Source organism: Leuciscus leuciscus, assembly GCF_965113295.1.
Source record: "Leuciscus leuciscus genome assembly, chromosome: 3".
Taxonomy (NCBI): domain Eukaryota; kingdom Metazoa; phylum Chordata; class Actinopteri; order Cypriniformes; family Leuciscidae; genus Leuciscus; species Leuciscus leuciscus.
This window is the reverse complement of record NC_138727.1, coordinates 32023731-32043014: the sequence shown is the minus strand read 5'-3', so window position 1 is coordinate 32043014 and position 19284 is coordinate 32023731. Positions and strand designations below refer to the sequence as shown.

General features: G+C 38.2%; 1 protein-coding gene and 1 long non-coding RNA gene across 2 annotated transcripts in view; one reads left to right on the top strand and one right to left on the bottom strand.

Moving 5' to 3' along the window:
• The first annotated feature begins 326 nt into the window (after window positions 1-326).
• Window positions 327-4055, top strand: LOC309494659. Its single transcript, XR_014204433.1, has 2 exons — window positions 327-1570; window positions 1664-4055. It is a non-coding gene; the product is annotated as an uncharacterized lncRNA (long non-coding RNA).
• Window positions 4056-5496: 1441 nt separating this feature from the next.
• pudp (pseudouridine 5'-phosphatase) overlaps window positions 5497-19284 on the bottom strand; it is a 33835-nt gene continuing 20047 nt past the window's right edge. The window contains exon 4 of the mRNA XM_082164063.1: window positions 5497-5721. Coding sequence (XP_082020189.1) covers window positions 5545-5721 — 177 coding nt within the window. The 3' untranslated portion in view covers window positions 5497-5544. The remainder of the gene's footprint in view (window positions 5722-19284) is intronic.

The window sequence follows — 19284 nt, the reverse complement described above, 5'->3', positions numbered from 1 at the left end:
ATGACAATATTTGGCGTAGATACAACTATTTTAAAATCTGGAAACTGAGGGTGCAGAAAAATCTAAATATTGAGAAAATCGCCTTTAAAGTTGTCCATTTCTATAGGCGATTGTGCTGCATCCACTCACAAAAATATTTTTTTTATATATTTAAGGTGGGAAATTTACTAAATATCTTCATGGATCATGATCTTTACTTAATATCCTTATGATTTTTGGCATAAAAGAAAAATCGATAATTTTTACCCATACAATGTTTTGTTGGCTATTGCCACAAATATACCCGTGCTACTTAAGACTGGTTTTGTGATCCAGGGTCACACATATGAAATACATTTCAATTAATGTAGTACACTGAGAGGCCTTTAAATCTCAATAGCCCCTATAGATTTATTTCATAGTAGAACATATACCCCTGGTTTCACAGACAAAGTTTAAGCTATCCCAGACTAAAATGCATGTTTGAGCTGTTTTAATTGAAAGCAACTTGCACTGACATGCCTTAAAATATGTCAGTGCCATTGTTTTGTCTGAGGATTATTATTCTTTTTTTCTTTCTAAGGCACATTTATAAAAGCTACTTAAATGCCCCAATTGAGCTATGCACTAATCCTGGCTTAATCTAAGCCCTGCCTGTGAAACTGGGCCATAGTGTAATTTCTGAATGGCAGTAACAGATCATCAAGGACTGTCAGTCTTATCCGTTTTATTTATTGTAAAGTTTATTGTCCAATAGGGCTTGACAGTCTCTAAGAGGATACAAAAGGCTTTTATGTTTGCTATGAGGTCATCTATACCAAGAATCTCTTGGAAGAGCATGTTCTGCTGGTCTACGTAAGAGCCGGTTCCCTGAGTGTTGATAAAATCCTGACAAAGACTGACATTGAGGATGAATGTAGCCATGCACTCTGCCCCGCTGGCATTGCAGTGAATAGATGAAGAGAACGTGTGAAAAGAGCCATCTCTCCTGGTTTCTGCTCCCTGCTCTTTTTCCTATATATCACTGTCACCTCTCCAGCATTCTTTCCAGCTCCATTCCCTCTTTCCAGCTCCATTCCCTCCTTCCTTTCCTTATCATTTTGCTTTTGCCATCTTCTCTTTCAGCTTTCCTTTTCCATATCTTTACTAATCATGTATTTTCTGTCTCTCTCTCTCTCCAACTCTGTCATTTTGCTTTGACCCCTTGTTTCCCTGGCCATTTAAACCAGTCTCAAATAATGCAGACTGACCTCCCTACAGACCTGAATATTATACTCTGCCTACAGGCGGTCAGGTGACAGCCATATTCCTGACCAATCAAAGTATTCCCAGGATGGATTTTCCAGTGCTCCGGTCAGGCAGATGTGGCTCATTTTTACATAAACTGAGGATATGGCCGATGGCCAGCTTAAGGCATCTCCCCCTCTCCGTCTGCTATGCTGTGCATAGACAAATGCAACAGCTTCTACACCAGTGCACAGTGGCACTATGGATTTATGTTATTACGTAATGTGAATATTTTGATTTTTTGGGGGGTTTTCATTTCAAGTTCCAGTCAGACATAAAATGAACTCCTCGAAGCACTGACTTTGTAGGTCAATTAAATGATGAAGTTTTGTGAGGAGTGTGAGGGGCCTGTTAATAAATACAAATACAAACGGTTTGACCATAGGAAAAACACTAGCCTATAATTTAAAGTATGTTCTTATATTATGCAAAATTACATGGGAATCATTCCACACAAGGTCTATGCATTGGGGAGGGCACTCCCGAGTGCTTTTTCAGTCCCAGGTGCTTCCGTCCTGGTTTGTATTCATGGGTTTCATCAGGTCCCTTTCCACAGGTGTATTAATCAAGCACAATGCAGTCTGCATTCATAATCTAGGTGCTTGATTTTATACACCTGTGGAAAGGGACCTGATGAAACCCATGAATTGGTTCAGCACTGCCATCATATAGAGTCATGTGGTTTTCATATAAACAATTTAATCTGAGATACCAAAACACTTGCACAAGACACTTGCATAAATGTATGTTTGTCGCTTGCAATGTTTCTCATGATGTCTTTTCAAATAAAAGCACCTGCTAAATGAATAAATGTAGATGTAAATGTAAGTATTCCCATGTAAGACAGTTTCTACGCAACATTTGATAAATGAGGCCGGCATTTTAAAGCCTGCAAGGTCCAGTAACTGCACATGAAGAAACACTGCATATGCAGGTTGTTGCAGTGTTTATGCATTTGCAGTGCTTTTTTTTTTTCTAATCACAGTTGAACGCAAGGTATATCATGAATGTTTAAGGGAAGACATAATTTTTAGGACATTTTAATGCAAATTAAATGAGAATTTAAGATCAATCTTACATTTGCAAAGTAAGAAATAATAAGAAAGAAAAAATTATTGTGAGGGAAACAGCTTCAAGCACTGTAATGTGGGGCCTTCATTTATAAAATGTGTGTACGCACAGATTTGAGCTTAAGAGTGTGTGTAGCTAAAATCTACGCCAATGTTCATATTTATACAAACAGTGGAAAAGTGATTATGGCCATGTCAGGGTCTAAGCAGACTTGTGCACTTTTCCTTGTGGCAGAGAGTCGGAGTACTGCAGGAATTTGGAAATCTAAGCAATTCTTGCCACTCGCCATTATAAAGTAAATTATTTGTAAGTTGACTGGCACTCTTTATATATGTTAATTACATTAATTAGGCGCCGTTTACAAGGCGGAGATCTGAAACCACTCAGCTGCATACAATATCAAAATCATTTGCGATTTATAAATTTAGAGTTTTTTGACCGCGCACATGCGTTAACTCACATGTACGCACATTTGACAAATGTAGGACGTAAACCTTCCTACATGTCTCACATTTGAGACATGTAAGATGATTTCTACGCAACATTTTATAAATGAGGCCGGTGATCAACTGAACTGTATGAATAGTAAAGGGCTGGAACATAAAGTGAAAAATTTAAATAAAATACTGATTTGTCTTCTGAAGATAATTTGCTTTTGCCCAAATGAATTGTATCCATAATTTGGATCAAAATACAGTAACAATCGAGTTGAAATTGTTTATTTTTTAATAAATGATTTATTTAAAGGGATAGGTCACTCAAAAATGAAAATTGTGTCATCACTTACTCAACCTCGTGTTGTTCTAAACCTGTATGGGTTTCTCTGTTCTGTTGAACACAATAGAAGATATTTTGAAGAATGTCGGTAACCAAACAGTTGCTGGACCCCACTGACTTCCATAGTGGGAAAAAAATATACTATGGAAGTCAATGGGGTCCAGCAACTGTTTGGTTACCGACATTCTTCAAAATATCTTCTATTGTGTTCAACAGAACAGAGAAACCCATACAGGTTTAGAACAACACGAGGTTGAGTAAGTGATGACACAATTTTCATTTTTGAGTGAACTATCCCTTTAAGAATAGCATTTAATCTTGTTGATATATGTCTACAAATATATCATTAAACGGTCATATTTACCAACGTAAAATGCCAAGCAGGGGCATTTGTGCACACTTACTGACACAGTGATTTTGAATTAATTGGTCAAATGGACTGTATTGTAATATTTAATCAAAAGTAATAATTTAAAGCCTTAAATTTAGAAAAGCCCATTTTAATACTTTAAAATGTGTTTTTAAGATGGTCTCATTAAAATAATAAATGCAATAACTGAGAAAGAAAATGCTACAGTATATGTTCATTTCTTCTTTTAGCTCAGATTTATTAGTTGCATGTCATACTCCATTGTGCAGGAGTCATATGCTATTGAAATCTCAAGGGATCAATGAAAACAAGTCGTTTAATTTGTTCAGCTAGACCTTTACAAAACATAGAGAAAAAAAAAATGCACAACGTGAGCTTCATTCAAGTACTGTATGCTTCATTACAATGGAGGTGCACAGTCTGTATTAGACAGACACGTATCCACACACAGTGTGCTCACAATTGGCACTACAAGGCCTGCTTCAAATCTCATCCAATCAATCAAACAATCAGCAACATAATGGAATTATTGAAACACCATACAAATATTCTCCATGGCAACGCATTTAAATGAATGCACTGCAAACAAAAGTGTTTCCAATACACACACAAAAATGTGTGTGTACCAGGGTCAGAAATTAGGGGGCAAAAGTGTCCCATATATTATCTGCCTACTAACATTTGGTATATTTAGTGATATTCGGTTTTAGGCCTTTTTAATTATCTGTTTGAAGAGTAGAGACCTGTATAATCTCACACAGGTAACAGGAAATTATTTAAAATGCATTCTGGTAGTGTTTATTGTTTTGATTGATAATCTATTTAAATTTCAGTTGAAATATTGAACAAATGGATGACAGGTTTTATTTTTGCATTCAACTGAAGAATTTGACAAATGGGAAATACTTTTATTTGTATTCTATATAATGTGTTATGTTTTATATGTAAACAACAACAAACAAACAAAAAAAAACTTTATAGCCTTTACTTTTATAGAGGTAAAAATGCCCATGAAAATCAATTTCGCCTGAGAAAATATTGCTCTTTAACAACAACAAAAAAAAAAAAAAAAAAAATTGTTTTTAACACTGGTGCAGTAGTACGTAGACTAACAAATGCCCCAGACGCTCACACCCTGAGCCCTAGATCCTTCAGGTGTGAAATGACATGTAAAAGACCTAAAGAAGGAAAAGCTTTCCAGATTAACCCATCTTTACGGATGAAAGGACATGGCATATGTGGAGGCTGGCAAAACCCCTTTTCCTCTTACCAGAGGGGAAGGCTGAAAGAAGACAGGCTTGATGTTGGACAGCGCTGAAGTAAAGTGAGTGAACATGCTAACTCCAGCTCTGTGAGGGCGGACATTGGAAGAAAGATGAAAGACGACTGCGGTCTCGCATCCCCTTTATTGGATTACGCCACATGGTTCAAACTCAAAAAATCTCTTTGGTATTTTAATAGACCTTTGCAAGGAGGAAAGGTAACGCTAATAGAAAACACGACTGGTCGAGTGGGATTGTTAAACCGTCACTTACAGTAAATTTAAACCATGACAGGAAAGTTGTGAGCTTGCATCGAATTTGAGATTTATACACAGAGACACTCGAAACAGTACCAACTGCATTTGAATTAGAAAAAGAAAGAAAGAAAGAAAGAAAGAAAGAAAGAAAGAAAGAAAGAAAGAAAGAAAGAAAGAAAGAAAGAAAGAAAGAAAGAAAAATGACACCTTGTAATTGGTTGAAATGCAAAATGTCAATATGGCCTTAATGGTTCAACAGAGGCTAATTGAGCAGCATAACCAAAATTTGCCTCTGTGTCATTCAAGTGGTCAAAGGAATAAGATTGGCTTAAACAACAACAACAACAAAAACACAAAACAATCAGCATTCTGTTTTGTCCCTGAACAGCAAATACATGACTGACAGAAATAATGGCAGAGATTAGTTTCTCCTGGTTTTGATTGTAGAGGCTACACTGCAGCCTGATTCCATTTAAAAAAAAATAAAAAAAAATATTGACAGGATGTAGTGGAATTTAAATCACTGCAGTGATTACTGTCCTTATGGGTAGGCTGGAAGACCAAAGAGTTCTGGTCTGAACTCTTCCATGCTTCTGAGCAGCAAGGTGGCCTCCTGGGTGAGGCTGCGGTCCAGGTTATCATCTGGGATCATCACCACCTGCATTCCAGCTGCCAGACCCGCCTTTACTCCATTTGGAGCGTCTTCAAAAACCAGACACTGTGAAGGCAGAACCAGAACAGACTAATCAATTAAAACACACAAATGTTCAGAGAGATTTGAACTCAGAATACTGAATAACTGTGTAGATTGAAGATCTAAAAGCAGAAGATGGAAAAATCCAATACTCGAAATGCAATAGTACCCTATGGTAGGGTAGGGTATTTATCCTTATAAAGGATTTCCCTTTATAAAACACTGGCAAATGCATCATCATCCTAAACTTATTCTACACTTATATCTAAATATGTTACAATTTAAAAGTAAATGAACATTGTTATGTTCCCTCATCTTCTCCTAATACTTAGTAGGATATTACGGAGCCATATTTTCAACCAATCATCAGTTTAAAATTATTTTCTTATTCTTATACAGACAACTTTATACAGGGCAAAGGAGGTATCAGGGTTAAGGTTTGAAAAAAAAGCTTCAGTGATTTGTTAAAGAGTTTGACAGCTGCTGTCAAGTGCATTTCAGAAGTTTAAATGTCAGGCAATCTCTCTTGATCTAGATCTCTCCCTTTGGTCCTCTCAGTCATTCATTCATAGCATCCAAGTTCAACGAAACCACAACAAAATCAAGTTCAATGAACCACATCGTGGGCAGGAAGTAGCCAAATATCAGCCCACAATGTCACACAAACCATCCTCCTTCCACTCTGTCATAGGGACCATTTACCACTGACAATTTATAAACACCACCATATGACACAGCTTAAAACAGTAATGTATCACGTATACTTGAGCAGGAGTTTTCGTGTTGGTAATGGATATTCTAATGATGCTGGAATATGTTATAGTTTTGTTGAGCAGTCCTTATGGTTGTTATCAGTCATGGATCACACAGACGGCTCTGTCAGATGGACACTACAATTCTCTATTGCTTTTGCTGGCTTGCTATTGGTCTTCATGAAATCATTAAACAGAATGCAGACAAATGTGTTCTTGCTGCTGATATACATGCACTTGATGTACAGCTGCATAAAAAGCAAAAATCTTATGTTACCACTAGACCAACAGGTGACCTTTAAAATATTGAGACCAATTAAAGGTGCTCTTAGCCAGGGGTTTTCAACTGGTTCTGTGCCAGGGACCACCATTCTGACTAACACACGCATGACACACATGACCAGCGTTGGCCAATAGTGAGCCTACGTGGTGACGTGCAACACAGACGCGCTGCGTTAAAACACTACGTGAAATAACTCGAGGCCCAGAGAGAAGGAAATGAATAGTGGAATAAAGTCGTTATTTTTGTGTTTTTTTGCGCACAAAAAGTATTTTCGTCGCTTTATAAACTTAAGATTGAGCCACTGTAGTCGCTTGGACTATATTAACGATCTCTTTAATAACTTTTCTGGGCCAGCAAGTTTCAGTCCCTTAGAAGCCTATGGAGGAGTGAGATAGCTCTCAGATTTAATCAAAAATATCTTAATTTGTGTTCCGAAGATGAACGAAGGTCTTACGGGGTTGGAACAACATGAGGGTGAGTAATTACTGACAGAATTTTCATTTTTGGGTGAACTAACCCTTTAACTCCGAGATGCTGGTCTATTTCGCGCGCAAGATGAATGTGTACGTACCTGTATATGACGTTGGGGACGCAAAACACACGTTAGCAAAGCATAGACCTGATAGGTGCAAAGCTAGCCTATCCTGTGTCAGTTTGAATCTCAACTCCTCTATATTATTTTAGATATTTTCATTAAATTTAGTATTCACACCAATGTGCAAATATTCTGGAAATGTTTGGAAAAATTAATTATTTAATAGTGAAATTACGTAGGCTGGAATGCATGTCACGGACCACATGCAATGCCGCCGCGGACCACCAGGGGGTCGCGGACCACCGGTTGAAAACCCCTGCTCTAAGCGATGTTGGGTGACGTCACTTCTCGTTGACATTCGAAGTATTCTCAAACAAAACGGAGGCTAGCTCGACCCTCCCTCCTTCCTCATCCCTCCCCCTCCCTTCCGTGCTTTTCCGATGTAAATTTGGGACTTTGCGCGTTTCTTCTCCTTTTTCCCTCTTCTTTGCTATTTGTTCATCGGAACGTCGTCTCTTTGGTCGTATGTCGGCCATATCAAAATTCAAGAGAATATAAGTATAATGTTAGTCGTGTCTAGGACATCTCTCCTCTAGCTAACTTCTCTCTTCATGCTTCTCTCTCCTCCACTCCCCACACCCTCTCCTTCATGTGCTAAACACAAAATATGTATTATCCTTTTACATGCTCTCAGTAGATTTTGAAACAAGGGGGGACATGTGCTTCCATGCAATCAACCAAGTAAGCATGTTATCTCACACGTTGGTCTATGTAGTAGGGATGCACCTTAATGAAAATGTTGGGCCGAAACCGAAAATACTGGATGCACTTGGCCAAAAACCGAAACCAAAGATGCTTTTAATATTAGACTTTTTAAAATTAAATAAAATAATTTTAATGATACTGAATAAAAAATACAAGCCAATCAAATAAAATCACACTTTTATTGAAGGTAACGCTAAAATTGGACAAAAATTGGATCAGTGAACAAGGGGGAAGCATCATTAACAGTGTTGCCCAGCACAGCTATAAACCTTAAGCGCCAGAGAAACAACGGCGTAGCCATCTTTAGAATATTGTTTTTTAACTTCCGTTTTTGCGGTCGCTCTTGTGATTGCTGTCCAGGAGTAATTCGCTTTTGAAGTGGATTTACTTAATGTAAAGTTAACGAAAGTTATCATGAGGACTGTAATGTTTAAAGCAGATGTCTTAACAAATGTCAGTCGACCAGGAAGATTTTAAAACGAGCCGTTCATTCATAAATACGCAAGATTGCTGTGAAAATACAGACCGGAAGACAAAAGACAACGAGTGCAGCCCTGAAAAGGGGCGGAGCTACATAAGGTCTATACCACACCATGTTACAGCACAGTAGGGCTATTGCAAACAGAAACAAGTATACACATATAAATGTTATGTCTGCGCGTTATTTGAGCAGACTTTTCCAATGAGCCGACATTTGCATGGGCTGTGAGCAACTGAGCGTCTCACTGTGATGATGGCTAGAGAGAGAGTGAAACATGAGCGCTGAACACTGAGGGGAGGGGCAGCATATATTTTCAGACGTTTTTCTTTTTCGACCAAAAAACTAAAATGCCATTTTCACCACCTGAAATTTCGGTGCATCCCTACTACAGGGTATATGCAGGAATCATAGAGATGAATTTACTACCTTTTACTACCTTTTTTACCACCTCCACAATATTTTTTACTACCATCACGACATCAAGCAGCAGCCCTTTTTTTGGGGGTGTGGTGGGGTGGGCGGGGTATGTAAAGCACCACTTACTACTTACTATAAGGTATAAGTGTGACACTGTCACACCCATCATACATATTAGGTACACTAATGTTTAATTGTTATCATTAAGTAGGCCTATTGTCATTGTCAATTATGTTTTTTTTGTAGTGTCGAGTTGAGTTTCAGTTGTCCTTATCTTAACCCTAGCGCTTGAGTTATCCTAACCATAGCCCTTCGCCCTAATAAGGCGAATAATAACCTTGGCACTTTGTCATTGCTATCAACTCTGACTCACAGGGCTCGACATTAAGCCTTTTCATGTGCTTGTCCTCTGGACAAGTAAATCTGTCATTCACTTGTCCGAGTAAAAAAGTTGCTTGTCCGGAATGTTTTTGGTGTGTGTGTGCTGTAAATATAATTTATTCTGAAGAAATATATCTGTGTTAAATCAGCTCTGATATATTTAAATCTGCATATTGTCATATCTGCACCTTTGAAGGGCCACCCCCCTCACCCCCCAAACTTTATTCAATGTATGCTTCATCTTTAGTTTTAAATTTTATCAATAGATTAAATTGGAATAGCCTAATAAGATAATATAGGGCTGTTGTTACCCTAGGAAGGGCTGATCAAATTAAATCATTTACACTGAAAATGTACAACTGCATTAAATAATGTTATGAATATGAGATCGTTTAAAATATTTTTGAATATACAAATAAGAAACGTTGGAAAGAATTATACTTTTAAACATGAAAGTAAACCGCCAGTAGGAGGCGTCAGGCGACCGTCTTAATGAGCGAGTCATTGAGTCATTCATTCAAACGATTCGTTCAAACAACTGATTCATTCAAGAATGAGACATGTTTATGAATGGGACATTGAATCTTTGACTCAGCCAATTCGTTCAAAACGCTGAATCATTCAGTAATGAAATACGGTTAAGTGTTGCTGTGAGATGCGTTACGGTTCTGCTGTGATCTTTGTTTGGAACTATTTTTGCTGCTGAAACAGAACAAAAACAGTCAATATTGTGTCTAAAATGTAAGTAACTTAATTTGAACTGTTTATTGAACTGTTGTATCAAAAGCAATGTCACATTTTCAGTCGTGATGGTACTCAAGAAAACAGCACTCGTCGTGTGAGGTTGCTAAACTGTATCATATGTTAAAAATATTAAAACACATTTTGAATTTTGGCACTGGCAGTAACGTTATGTTGTTAACTGAGTTTAAACTGAGTTTACATTTGTTTGGATTTCTCCTCGAGAGGCTGCGCGAGCCTCAACAGCGCAACCTTGTTACCGTCAGTAGCCTAATACATCCACTATCGATCGCAACTTACAATAAATATAAATACAATCAGAATCATTCTCTCATTTTAGTGATTCCCTAGTTATTTATAAATGTTTTGTTATTGACGTTTAATTAGGCTACTTGTCCGGTCGGGCAAGTAAAATTCTCTTTTACTTGTCCCTTCAAAAAATCCACTTGTCCCGGACAAGCGTTAATGTCGAGCCCGTCAGGTCCTGTTAGCACCGTATATATATTTTTTTATTATGCTAGATGAAGTTAAAATATATGGAGACACAAATATTAAGCCAAAAAATGGAAACTCATATATTGAGGTGGTGATGAAAAATTTACTACCAAGTCAAATTGCGTTTGTTACCTTTTACTACCTTTCAAGGGCCTTAATTTTGGTAGATTATTTTTACTACTTTTACTACCGCGCGGACACCCTGTACTATCTAGAGTCATAAAGTCATCAGAGAGTCAGAATGTTTGCATAAGAGCCACCCAGTACATATAATTAACTCTCAAGAACAGAGACTCCACATTTTTGTCCACTCATCAAATAACAAATAACAAAAAGGCACTTGAGATCCCATGAATGGCCCTAATTGACTGATGTCACTAAGCCAGTTGTATGATGAGTGAAAGTGCCTCACAAAGACCAGCGGAAGCATGGGGCTTACTTTGGAGAGTAAAGCTTAGCTAATTCCCTTGTACCGGGGCACAATTACTTCTAATTACGCAAAGAGCCCAGCAAATGACCCATAATTACTAAGGCACGCATTTTTAGTGAACAAAGGGAAAAAAAGAAAAAGAAAAAAAAAGGCAAAAAAAAACCTACAGGACAAAAGCTAAGCGTAGCACAAATGCTGGATTTTTCGCTGTCAGCAATTTGAAGTGAGCATCTTGTTGGATTAGAAATGGTCCAGGACATCTAACACAAGAGAGATTCAGTAATTAGTCATAGCTAGTGTATGAGAAGGCTTAAGATTCACACGTCACTTGAGCAGACAGCTGGGGATGAGAGGGTGAGACGACTGTCTCAAACACCTCTAATTAAGAGAGTGAATCAGCGTTTTACAGTCGGATTTGCTTCTCACCTCAGAGCATGTGGAATGTTAGAACGTAGATTTTTTTTGTTACCAATTTTATTTGAAATGTATTACATTAACATAAGAAGAATAAAAAATAAAAAAACTCAAATATATAAATCAAATGTAAGCCAAACTTAGACTTTGTGCAAATAAGCAATTGGATGAGAAATAAAATTCTTGAAAATAAAGATAGAACTGAAAGAGTGACACACCCTCCATGATATACCCTTTCCGTCATAAATCATCCATCATACACCTCCACAAATCTGTCAATTAGCATTTGCGGAAGAGCAATTCAGGAGCAGAGCTGCGCGGCAAAAACATATAGCTATTTTTATTATGTAATATGTATTAACTTTAACTAGTCAACAAAACATTTTAATACACTGTTCTCAAAAATGTGCAGTCCAACTGCCAAATACATTGCTTGATTTGTGCTGTTCTTTTTAATGATTCAGTCAAACTGATTAGCGAAACAGACTTTCCTGATCACAGGAGTCATCAATCTGAGCCTTGGCTGAATCGCTCAGTTGCGGTACTTCCTTCCTGGTTTGGATAACTCACGTACTCAACCGCAAGTTATGTATGAGAACAGTTACTGTGTGTGTACATCTATATCCATATAAGCAGTTCAATATCAAAATAAAAACTTCTAAAAACAAAAACAACACACACCCACAAAAAACTATAAAAATAATTTTACCTTGCATAATAAAGCTGTAGGTAAAAAGGTTTTTGCAGGTAAAAATAATATCAGTGCGACAAACTTACCGTTTTGAATAAAAACATATGCAAATACGTGATTTGTACAGAACTGATGAGTTTTTTTTTGTGGGCAGGTGGCTGAGGGGCATCTACATTTTACAAAAATTAATGGTCAACACAAGAACTGGGGAGTTTTTTAACATTTATGTAAAAATGCCTTTTTTTTTTTTGTGTGTTTTGTCTTTTTGATTGTGAGATTGAGAACAGCAACATGAACGTAGAAGCACAAAACAGAAATCAGGGCTTCAACCCAGGTCCAATTACATACAAAAAAAAAAAAAAAAAAAAAAACTAAAATGTCCAAGGCAATAAATTATAAAAACCTGGTGGACTATGGACTTTTGGATCTCTCTCAGCAGATGCCAGCCAACTCACATCTCATTGTTTTTAATGTGAGCTGACGTTGTACTCACCATCACAAAGAGTTATAACAGTAATGGACATTGATGGGGAAGGACTGTGAGCGGTCCTTTCACAACAAAGCTATTGCTAATAATAGTTACCTCCTACAAAACAAAAAAATGTAATGATGTAGTAAACTGAGATATTGTAGCAGGTAGGCTTGATGTTTACTAATTTCAAATAAAAAGCATGGGTTATGAACAACTGGCAAGGGTGACATAAGAGATCATATTTGGCCCTTCTACAGGATGGCCAAAAATGTCTTGCACGCATACGCAAACGTGCCACACTTAATGACGAGACATGAATTCTAGGATGATGCAAAGATGACCTGACACAGAGTCCATCTACAGTCCAGCGCTCTAGGAAATGTCAGGGGCCAGATGACCATCTCAGCTAAGCAACATCACAGTGACTAACATCACGCGTTATAAAGGGAAGACACATAACTGATGTGTTTCTCAAGCTCACAAGCTACCACACACACAGACTTAAATTAAACTGACAGACTATAAAATGTCTTATTAAATTACTTATTATTATGAGATCCCACAGAGGGAAGTATGCCTATGAAGCACAACACAGCTCATATGCGCATGGCATGATGCAACCATGAAGGAATACAGTCGTGGTCAGAATTGTTGGCACCCTTGGTACATATAAACAAGCTTGTCAAAAATCTGCACTGTTAATCCTTTTTACTTAATACATTTTTTAGACATTGGCCACAATCGATAGCACCCTTTTATTAAATTTTTTTGCAACCTCCTTTTGCCAAGATAACAGTTCTTTGTCTTCTCCTTTTTTGAGTTTGGAGAACACCTGACAAGAGATCAGAAACCATTCTTCCATACAGAATCACGCCAGTTCCTTCAAATCCCCAAGCCTATGTTGATACACCTCTTCAGTTTTCTAAAGGATTCAGGCCAGGGGACTGGAATGGCCATGGAAGAACCTTGATTTTTTGTGCTCAGTGACCCATTTTTGTGTTGATTTTGATGTTTGTTTTGGATCATTGTCCTGATGGAAGATCCAACCATGGCTCTAACAGAGGCCATCATGTTTTGATTTTTTTATCTGTTGGTATTTGATAGAATCCATGGTGCCATGTAGCTGAACAAGTTGTCCAGGACCTCCAGCAGAAAAATAGGCCCACAACATTAAAGATCCAGCAGTAAATTTAACCGTACACATGTTTTTTTTTAATTTATTTTTTATCCCTGTGTGCACTAAACACATCTTGTGGGTTTGCTGGCAAAAGTCTTTTTTTTTTTTTTTTTTTTATCTGTGACCATAGAACCATGTCCTGTTGAAGTTCCAGTAGTGTCTGGCAACTGAATATGCTGTACTATATATTATTATTAGACTTTCTGACCTCAAGATTCCATTATTTTCTGCAGTTCTCCAGCTGTGATCCTTGGAGAGTCATTGGCCACTCAAACTATACTCCTCACCATGCATTAAGACAATATAGAAACACATCCTCTTCCAAGCAGATTTGTAACATTTCCTGTGGACTTCCTGGAACTTCTTAATTATTGCCCTGATAGTGTAAATTTTCAGTGCTTTGGCTATTTTCTTATAGCCACTTTTTGTGAAGCTCAACAATATTTTGCAGCACATCAGAATTGTATTCATTGGTTTTACCTATTGTGATGGATTTTGGCCTTTGTGTTTCCTCATATTTATATTATTGTGAAACAGGAAATCATGGCTGGGTAATTTCATGTTCTTAGTCACCCTGGTCTGCTAAAAAAAAAAAAAATATTAAGGGGAATGTGGAATGTGGCCGGCAGGAAATGTAGGTGGGGGGAGTGAATGTACAGAGCCGCAGCAAGAAATGGTTGCCCAACGCTCCAGGTGTGTGTTCATGATGTGTGCATGTTCAATACTCACTGCTGTGTGTGTGCGCACTTGGATGGGTGAAATGCAGAGCACAAATTCTGAGTATGGTACACCATAATTAGGCTTAATGGCTTGTCACTTAATATTCACTTATTAAATATACTTCAGAGATATTTTACTCATAGTAATTTCTAGGGGTTCCAATAATTGTGGCCAACGTGTTTTAGAGAAAAACATTTATTTCATAATATGAATTGTTTAATGGGTGGACAGAATGGATGGAATATGGATGGAACAGTAGTGTACATGTACTGATGGAATTTTGTATGGATGTAATAGAAAATATTTAAATGGATTGACGTATGGATGGAACATTTTAATAGATGTATGGAATATTTTAATGGACTGATAAGTGCAAAATTGTAATTAAATCAAGAGCATGTGAATCAGAATCTAAGAATTAGCCAATGTGTATCAATACCCTGCCCTTGCGGGTGTAGCTTTTTCTTAGCGAAGAGGTTTTTCACGGTCAGTCGGTCCATCAAGGAAAATTTTACTACATTCAATTCTAGGATAGGGTGAGGTTGGGGTTGTACTGTAGTATGCCCAAGTGTCATGCTAAACAATGCATATGACAAGTAAACAACATTTAATGGCTCAACGCTAGTTTCATAAGGCTGTGGTCATTAGCCGAAGTCCATCTGCTCTGATATAGAGCCAAACCTCAGACATGACAAGGCAGAGATGACAAAAGGAGAGAGAAGCATGTTCTTATCAAGTGGCTGAGCATGTGAGCCTGATGACTGTACAAATGCCACGTGACTTGTGAACATATGTACCAGTAAATAAGGTTGTTAAAGGTCTGATGAGACTTTGACAAATTGCTGACAGCATCTTCTAAATGATCAGTGGGCCTGTGGCTGGCCCGAACAGAGATGACGTGTAATGGAGAGAAAGCTGACTGATAACACCCACGCTTGACACAGAGCACTTTATTTGGTCCAAGACGACCAAAACACCATGGCTACTTTTTCACTGTAAAACGCAAACATCATTGGATAAATGCAATCTTCACCCATCACTGCCTTGGACTCAAATGGCCTGTTCTACCAAATATGAAAAATCATTTTTAATAGAACCCTCAGAGGTCGGAAAGGCATCTTGGTCAGCATTTTTGTTTTTTATAGACGACAGTTTAAATAGGCTTTCACAAGTTCTGTGCTTGATGACAACGTCTATTCAAAAAGCACTAACTTAATTTCTCCATAGACATATCTCTACATATTTCAAGAGATTCAGCAAACGACTGGGGCCCGTCGTCAGATGATATATTTGGCTTAATCTTAAACTGCATTTCTCAACACCCAGTTGGCATGTTCTTCAGAGGGACTTGGGTGGGTGATCGATACAGCAAAGCACCTCAATAAACTCGCACACACCACTTCTTCAGCCCACTCACACTTTTCATGAGGTCTTGAACTCGGCACTGTCTACTCTCTGCACAAAGCTGTGGTTTGATAAAGTGCTAAGAGGGATTGTGAAGCACTGCTTGGTTAAGGAAAATCCCAGTATCAGTCTGACACACAGACATAAGCAAATAAACATGCGCGCACACACACACACACACACACACACACACAAATGCAATATTACTGACTTCAGCAAGTCTTAAGACTTAAGATTTATCTGTAAACAATACAATTTGCAATGTGTACAATACAATACACATTTGTTTTCATTCTTAGCTCAATAATTGTAAAATTGAATTTACCAAAATTGAAAAGTAAGACACACTTTTCATGCAAATTTGTTCTAATTAGAGATGGATCACGATGGCCGACTAGTAATCCTACAACTGATCAGTCAATTAGCGAGACTGATCAAATCAAAATGTTTCAATCTTAATTTACCTTAAACTAACACTGTACAATTTTGGCCATGATTTTGCAACAGAGACAAATTTGTGTGATTGTAAAGGATTTGTCGTCGAAATAAAATTGTGATTTCTAAACTAAGCATGATTTTCTGCCACAGTGTAAAATAAGTTTAAAAAAAATTAAAAAACAATGTCAAATGACTGGCAGCAACGGCTGCCAAACAAAACCATACAATTAAAGTAAAAAATCCTAATTTAAATGAAGTGCAAAAAACTTTTACAAAAATGTACATTAAATGTTTTACAGAAAAGCACTGTTATTTTAGAGGTACTTCCTGAATTATTATAAAAATATATATATATATATAAAAAAAAATTACTGGAAGCAACGACTGCCAAACAAAAAACATCAAATTAAAGTAAAATATCCTAATTTGATGGCTGATTCCACCTAAAGGCCGCAGAGTTCCCATGCTTTGTCTGCTCATCGCATAAGGTATCCGCCTGGGGCAGCCACACCAACTCTGCTGTAGTCTGAGTCCATAGCGAGGCTGCAGAGTCGAGCTTCCCACAGAAGAGCGAAAGCCGAGAACCGGCTTTTGAAGCGCCCTGGAAACGGGCGAAACAGATAGTGGGAGCTGTACTTTTCCAGGAGAAGGTATCTTGTCCGCTCCTTCCCCCTATGGAGGGCTTGGAGGAGAATACTTTGTTTCTTTGATTTTGACGTCTGCCTCTTCTCTAGACAGTACCAAAAAGGGGAAAGGAACAGCTTCGCTCTTCTCTAGGTCACACAGTTCACAGTCTGAACATGTTGGCGGTGAGTGTGCCACCTCCTCAAGTTCAGCAGCGATACACAAACCCCCACTCAAGTCAGTTGATGCGTCATGAGGACGTGTAGCTTTCTCACCTGTCACAGACCGGTTCCAATCTGGGTACACAGAGAAAGGTAAGTGTTTCAGAGCGCCCACAGGCTCGACCACAGGGTGGAGACGTGATACTTCCCGAAGTGCCGTCCAACGCTCCTCGTTGCCGACGATGTCAAGAACGATAGTCGCACTGATGCCACTTGCACAGAGCTTGGAAGCGTGGTTAATGCTCCGCAACCCGTCGCACTGACTCTTCAGAACAGTCTGACTCGTCTATGCGATTCTGTTCACCAGGCACCCGCCCAAGTTCAGTGGCATCTTTTTTGCCACAGTGGCAGGCAAAGACGTTCCTGTCCAGTGTGCAGATATTCTTGGCGAAGGACACAATAGAGCCTGTCCCTCCAGCCAGAGCTCTAGACAAAATAATGTAATCAAATAAGGAGCCATTGGCTCCTACAAGAAAAAAAAAAGTGCAATTGTTTTTGTTTTTTCTTGAGTAACAACGTTTTAGTAAAGCCTGATTTGTACTGACCCTCATTCACAAAGCAGTCTGATGTAAAATGAGTTGCGCAAACAAACACATTTAGGTAGATTGGGGGGACTCATTCCCTTCAAAAACAAAAGTAATCCACTGCATCTTCAGTGGCTCAGATGTTGGGAGTAAATGACGACTGCTATGTTCATTCTTACATCCAACAACAAAATACCTCAATCGCTTAGGAGACATTCTTGTCTACACCTGCTCCAGCGTCGAAACCACGGCGGACTGTGTTCAGCTCACTCAGGGTGGGTCTATGCTGAAATGGCAGTGTCCGTCAACAGTCGGGGGAGGGGCCTGTGCAAAGTGACGTCACTTTGTCACGTGCAGAACTCAGAATACACTCACCCCTCAAAACAGTGCTAACTTGAAAATCTCTGACAGGGTTCCCACACCTTGGTTAACTTCAAATCCAAGGACCTTTCAAGGACTTTACAGGTCCAATACCCTCAAATTCAAGGACTTAATGTGGGGACACATTTCAAGTGAGAGCAAGCTTACATTGTGTTACCTTGTAAGATACATTGTTACAGTTTTGCGTGCGTGAACATCATGGCAACGTACAAGACAAAGTATCTCACACGGGAAAAACTTAACGTAACGCGTAAATATGTGTAATTAACGTAAATCAAGCAAGCTAGTATGCATAGGTCACAAAGTGTTGACGAAATAGGCCTAACACATTAGCGGACCGGAGGGAATAATATGGAATTTTTTACAGAAAACAATTGCACAAAAAATAAATTCATGCACTTTCAAGGACTTGTATCCATGTTTATTTTCAAAAACTTTCAAGGATTTCAAGGACCCATGGGAACCCTACTCTGACTAGCCATTGCGTTCAATTGAACAGATATGGTGGTGACTGGCTACATTGCTCAATGCTGCAAAACACGTTGCAAATAGAAACATGGCGTTATTCAGAGCAAAAACACAGATAAACACTGGATTGTTTGCAAATCTGTTTCGCCAATATGCTACTGTTATGGAGAAAGTATTTCCCTCTAAAAGCAAAAAGCAGCAACAGCAGTCAGTGGTTAGAGTGAAAATCATTCTACGCTAGACTAAAGTCCGTGGCCAATGAAAGGCTAAGCCTTACCTCTTACACACACTCTGCCTATGTTGGTAATTTATTTGCAGTCTGTGTTTTTCTCTTCACGAGACACAGATCACTTTTGTAATGAATTCATCAAGGGCACCATCGCACAGAGAGAAAAACAGTAGGCCTACTCTAAAAAAGTAACACCAAGTATAATTAAATATATTGAGTAATGAGCATGTTAAAATGTATTAAGGGGCATTTGTTGCATGTATGTATATGTCACTTTTCTTAGCCCAGTTATCAAATGATCATGGAAAAAGGTAAATAAAGATGTGTTTATATTTGGTTGGTAATGTACAGTATTTGTACGGTAATGTACAGTATTTGTACTTGCAAGTTTCCAATCAACAAAAATAACAGACGTAGGTGTGTTTTTCATCGAGGGTGGGGGTGGGGGTGGGGGTGGGGGTTATGGAGTGTGGGAGCATTATATTATTTTACATAGTATTATAAAGTATTAAAGTGTTTGCATTTCTATTACTAATAATATAAC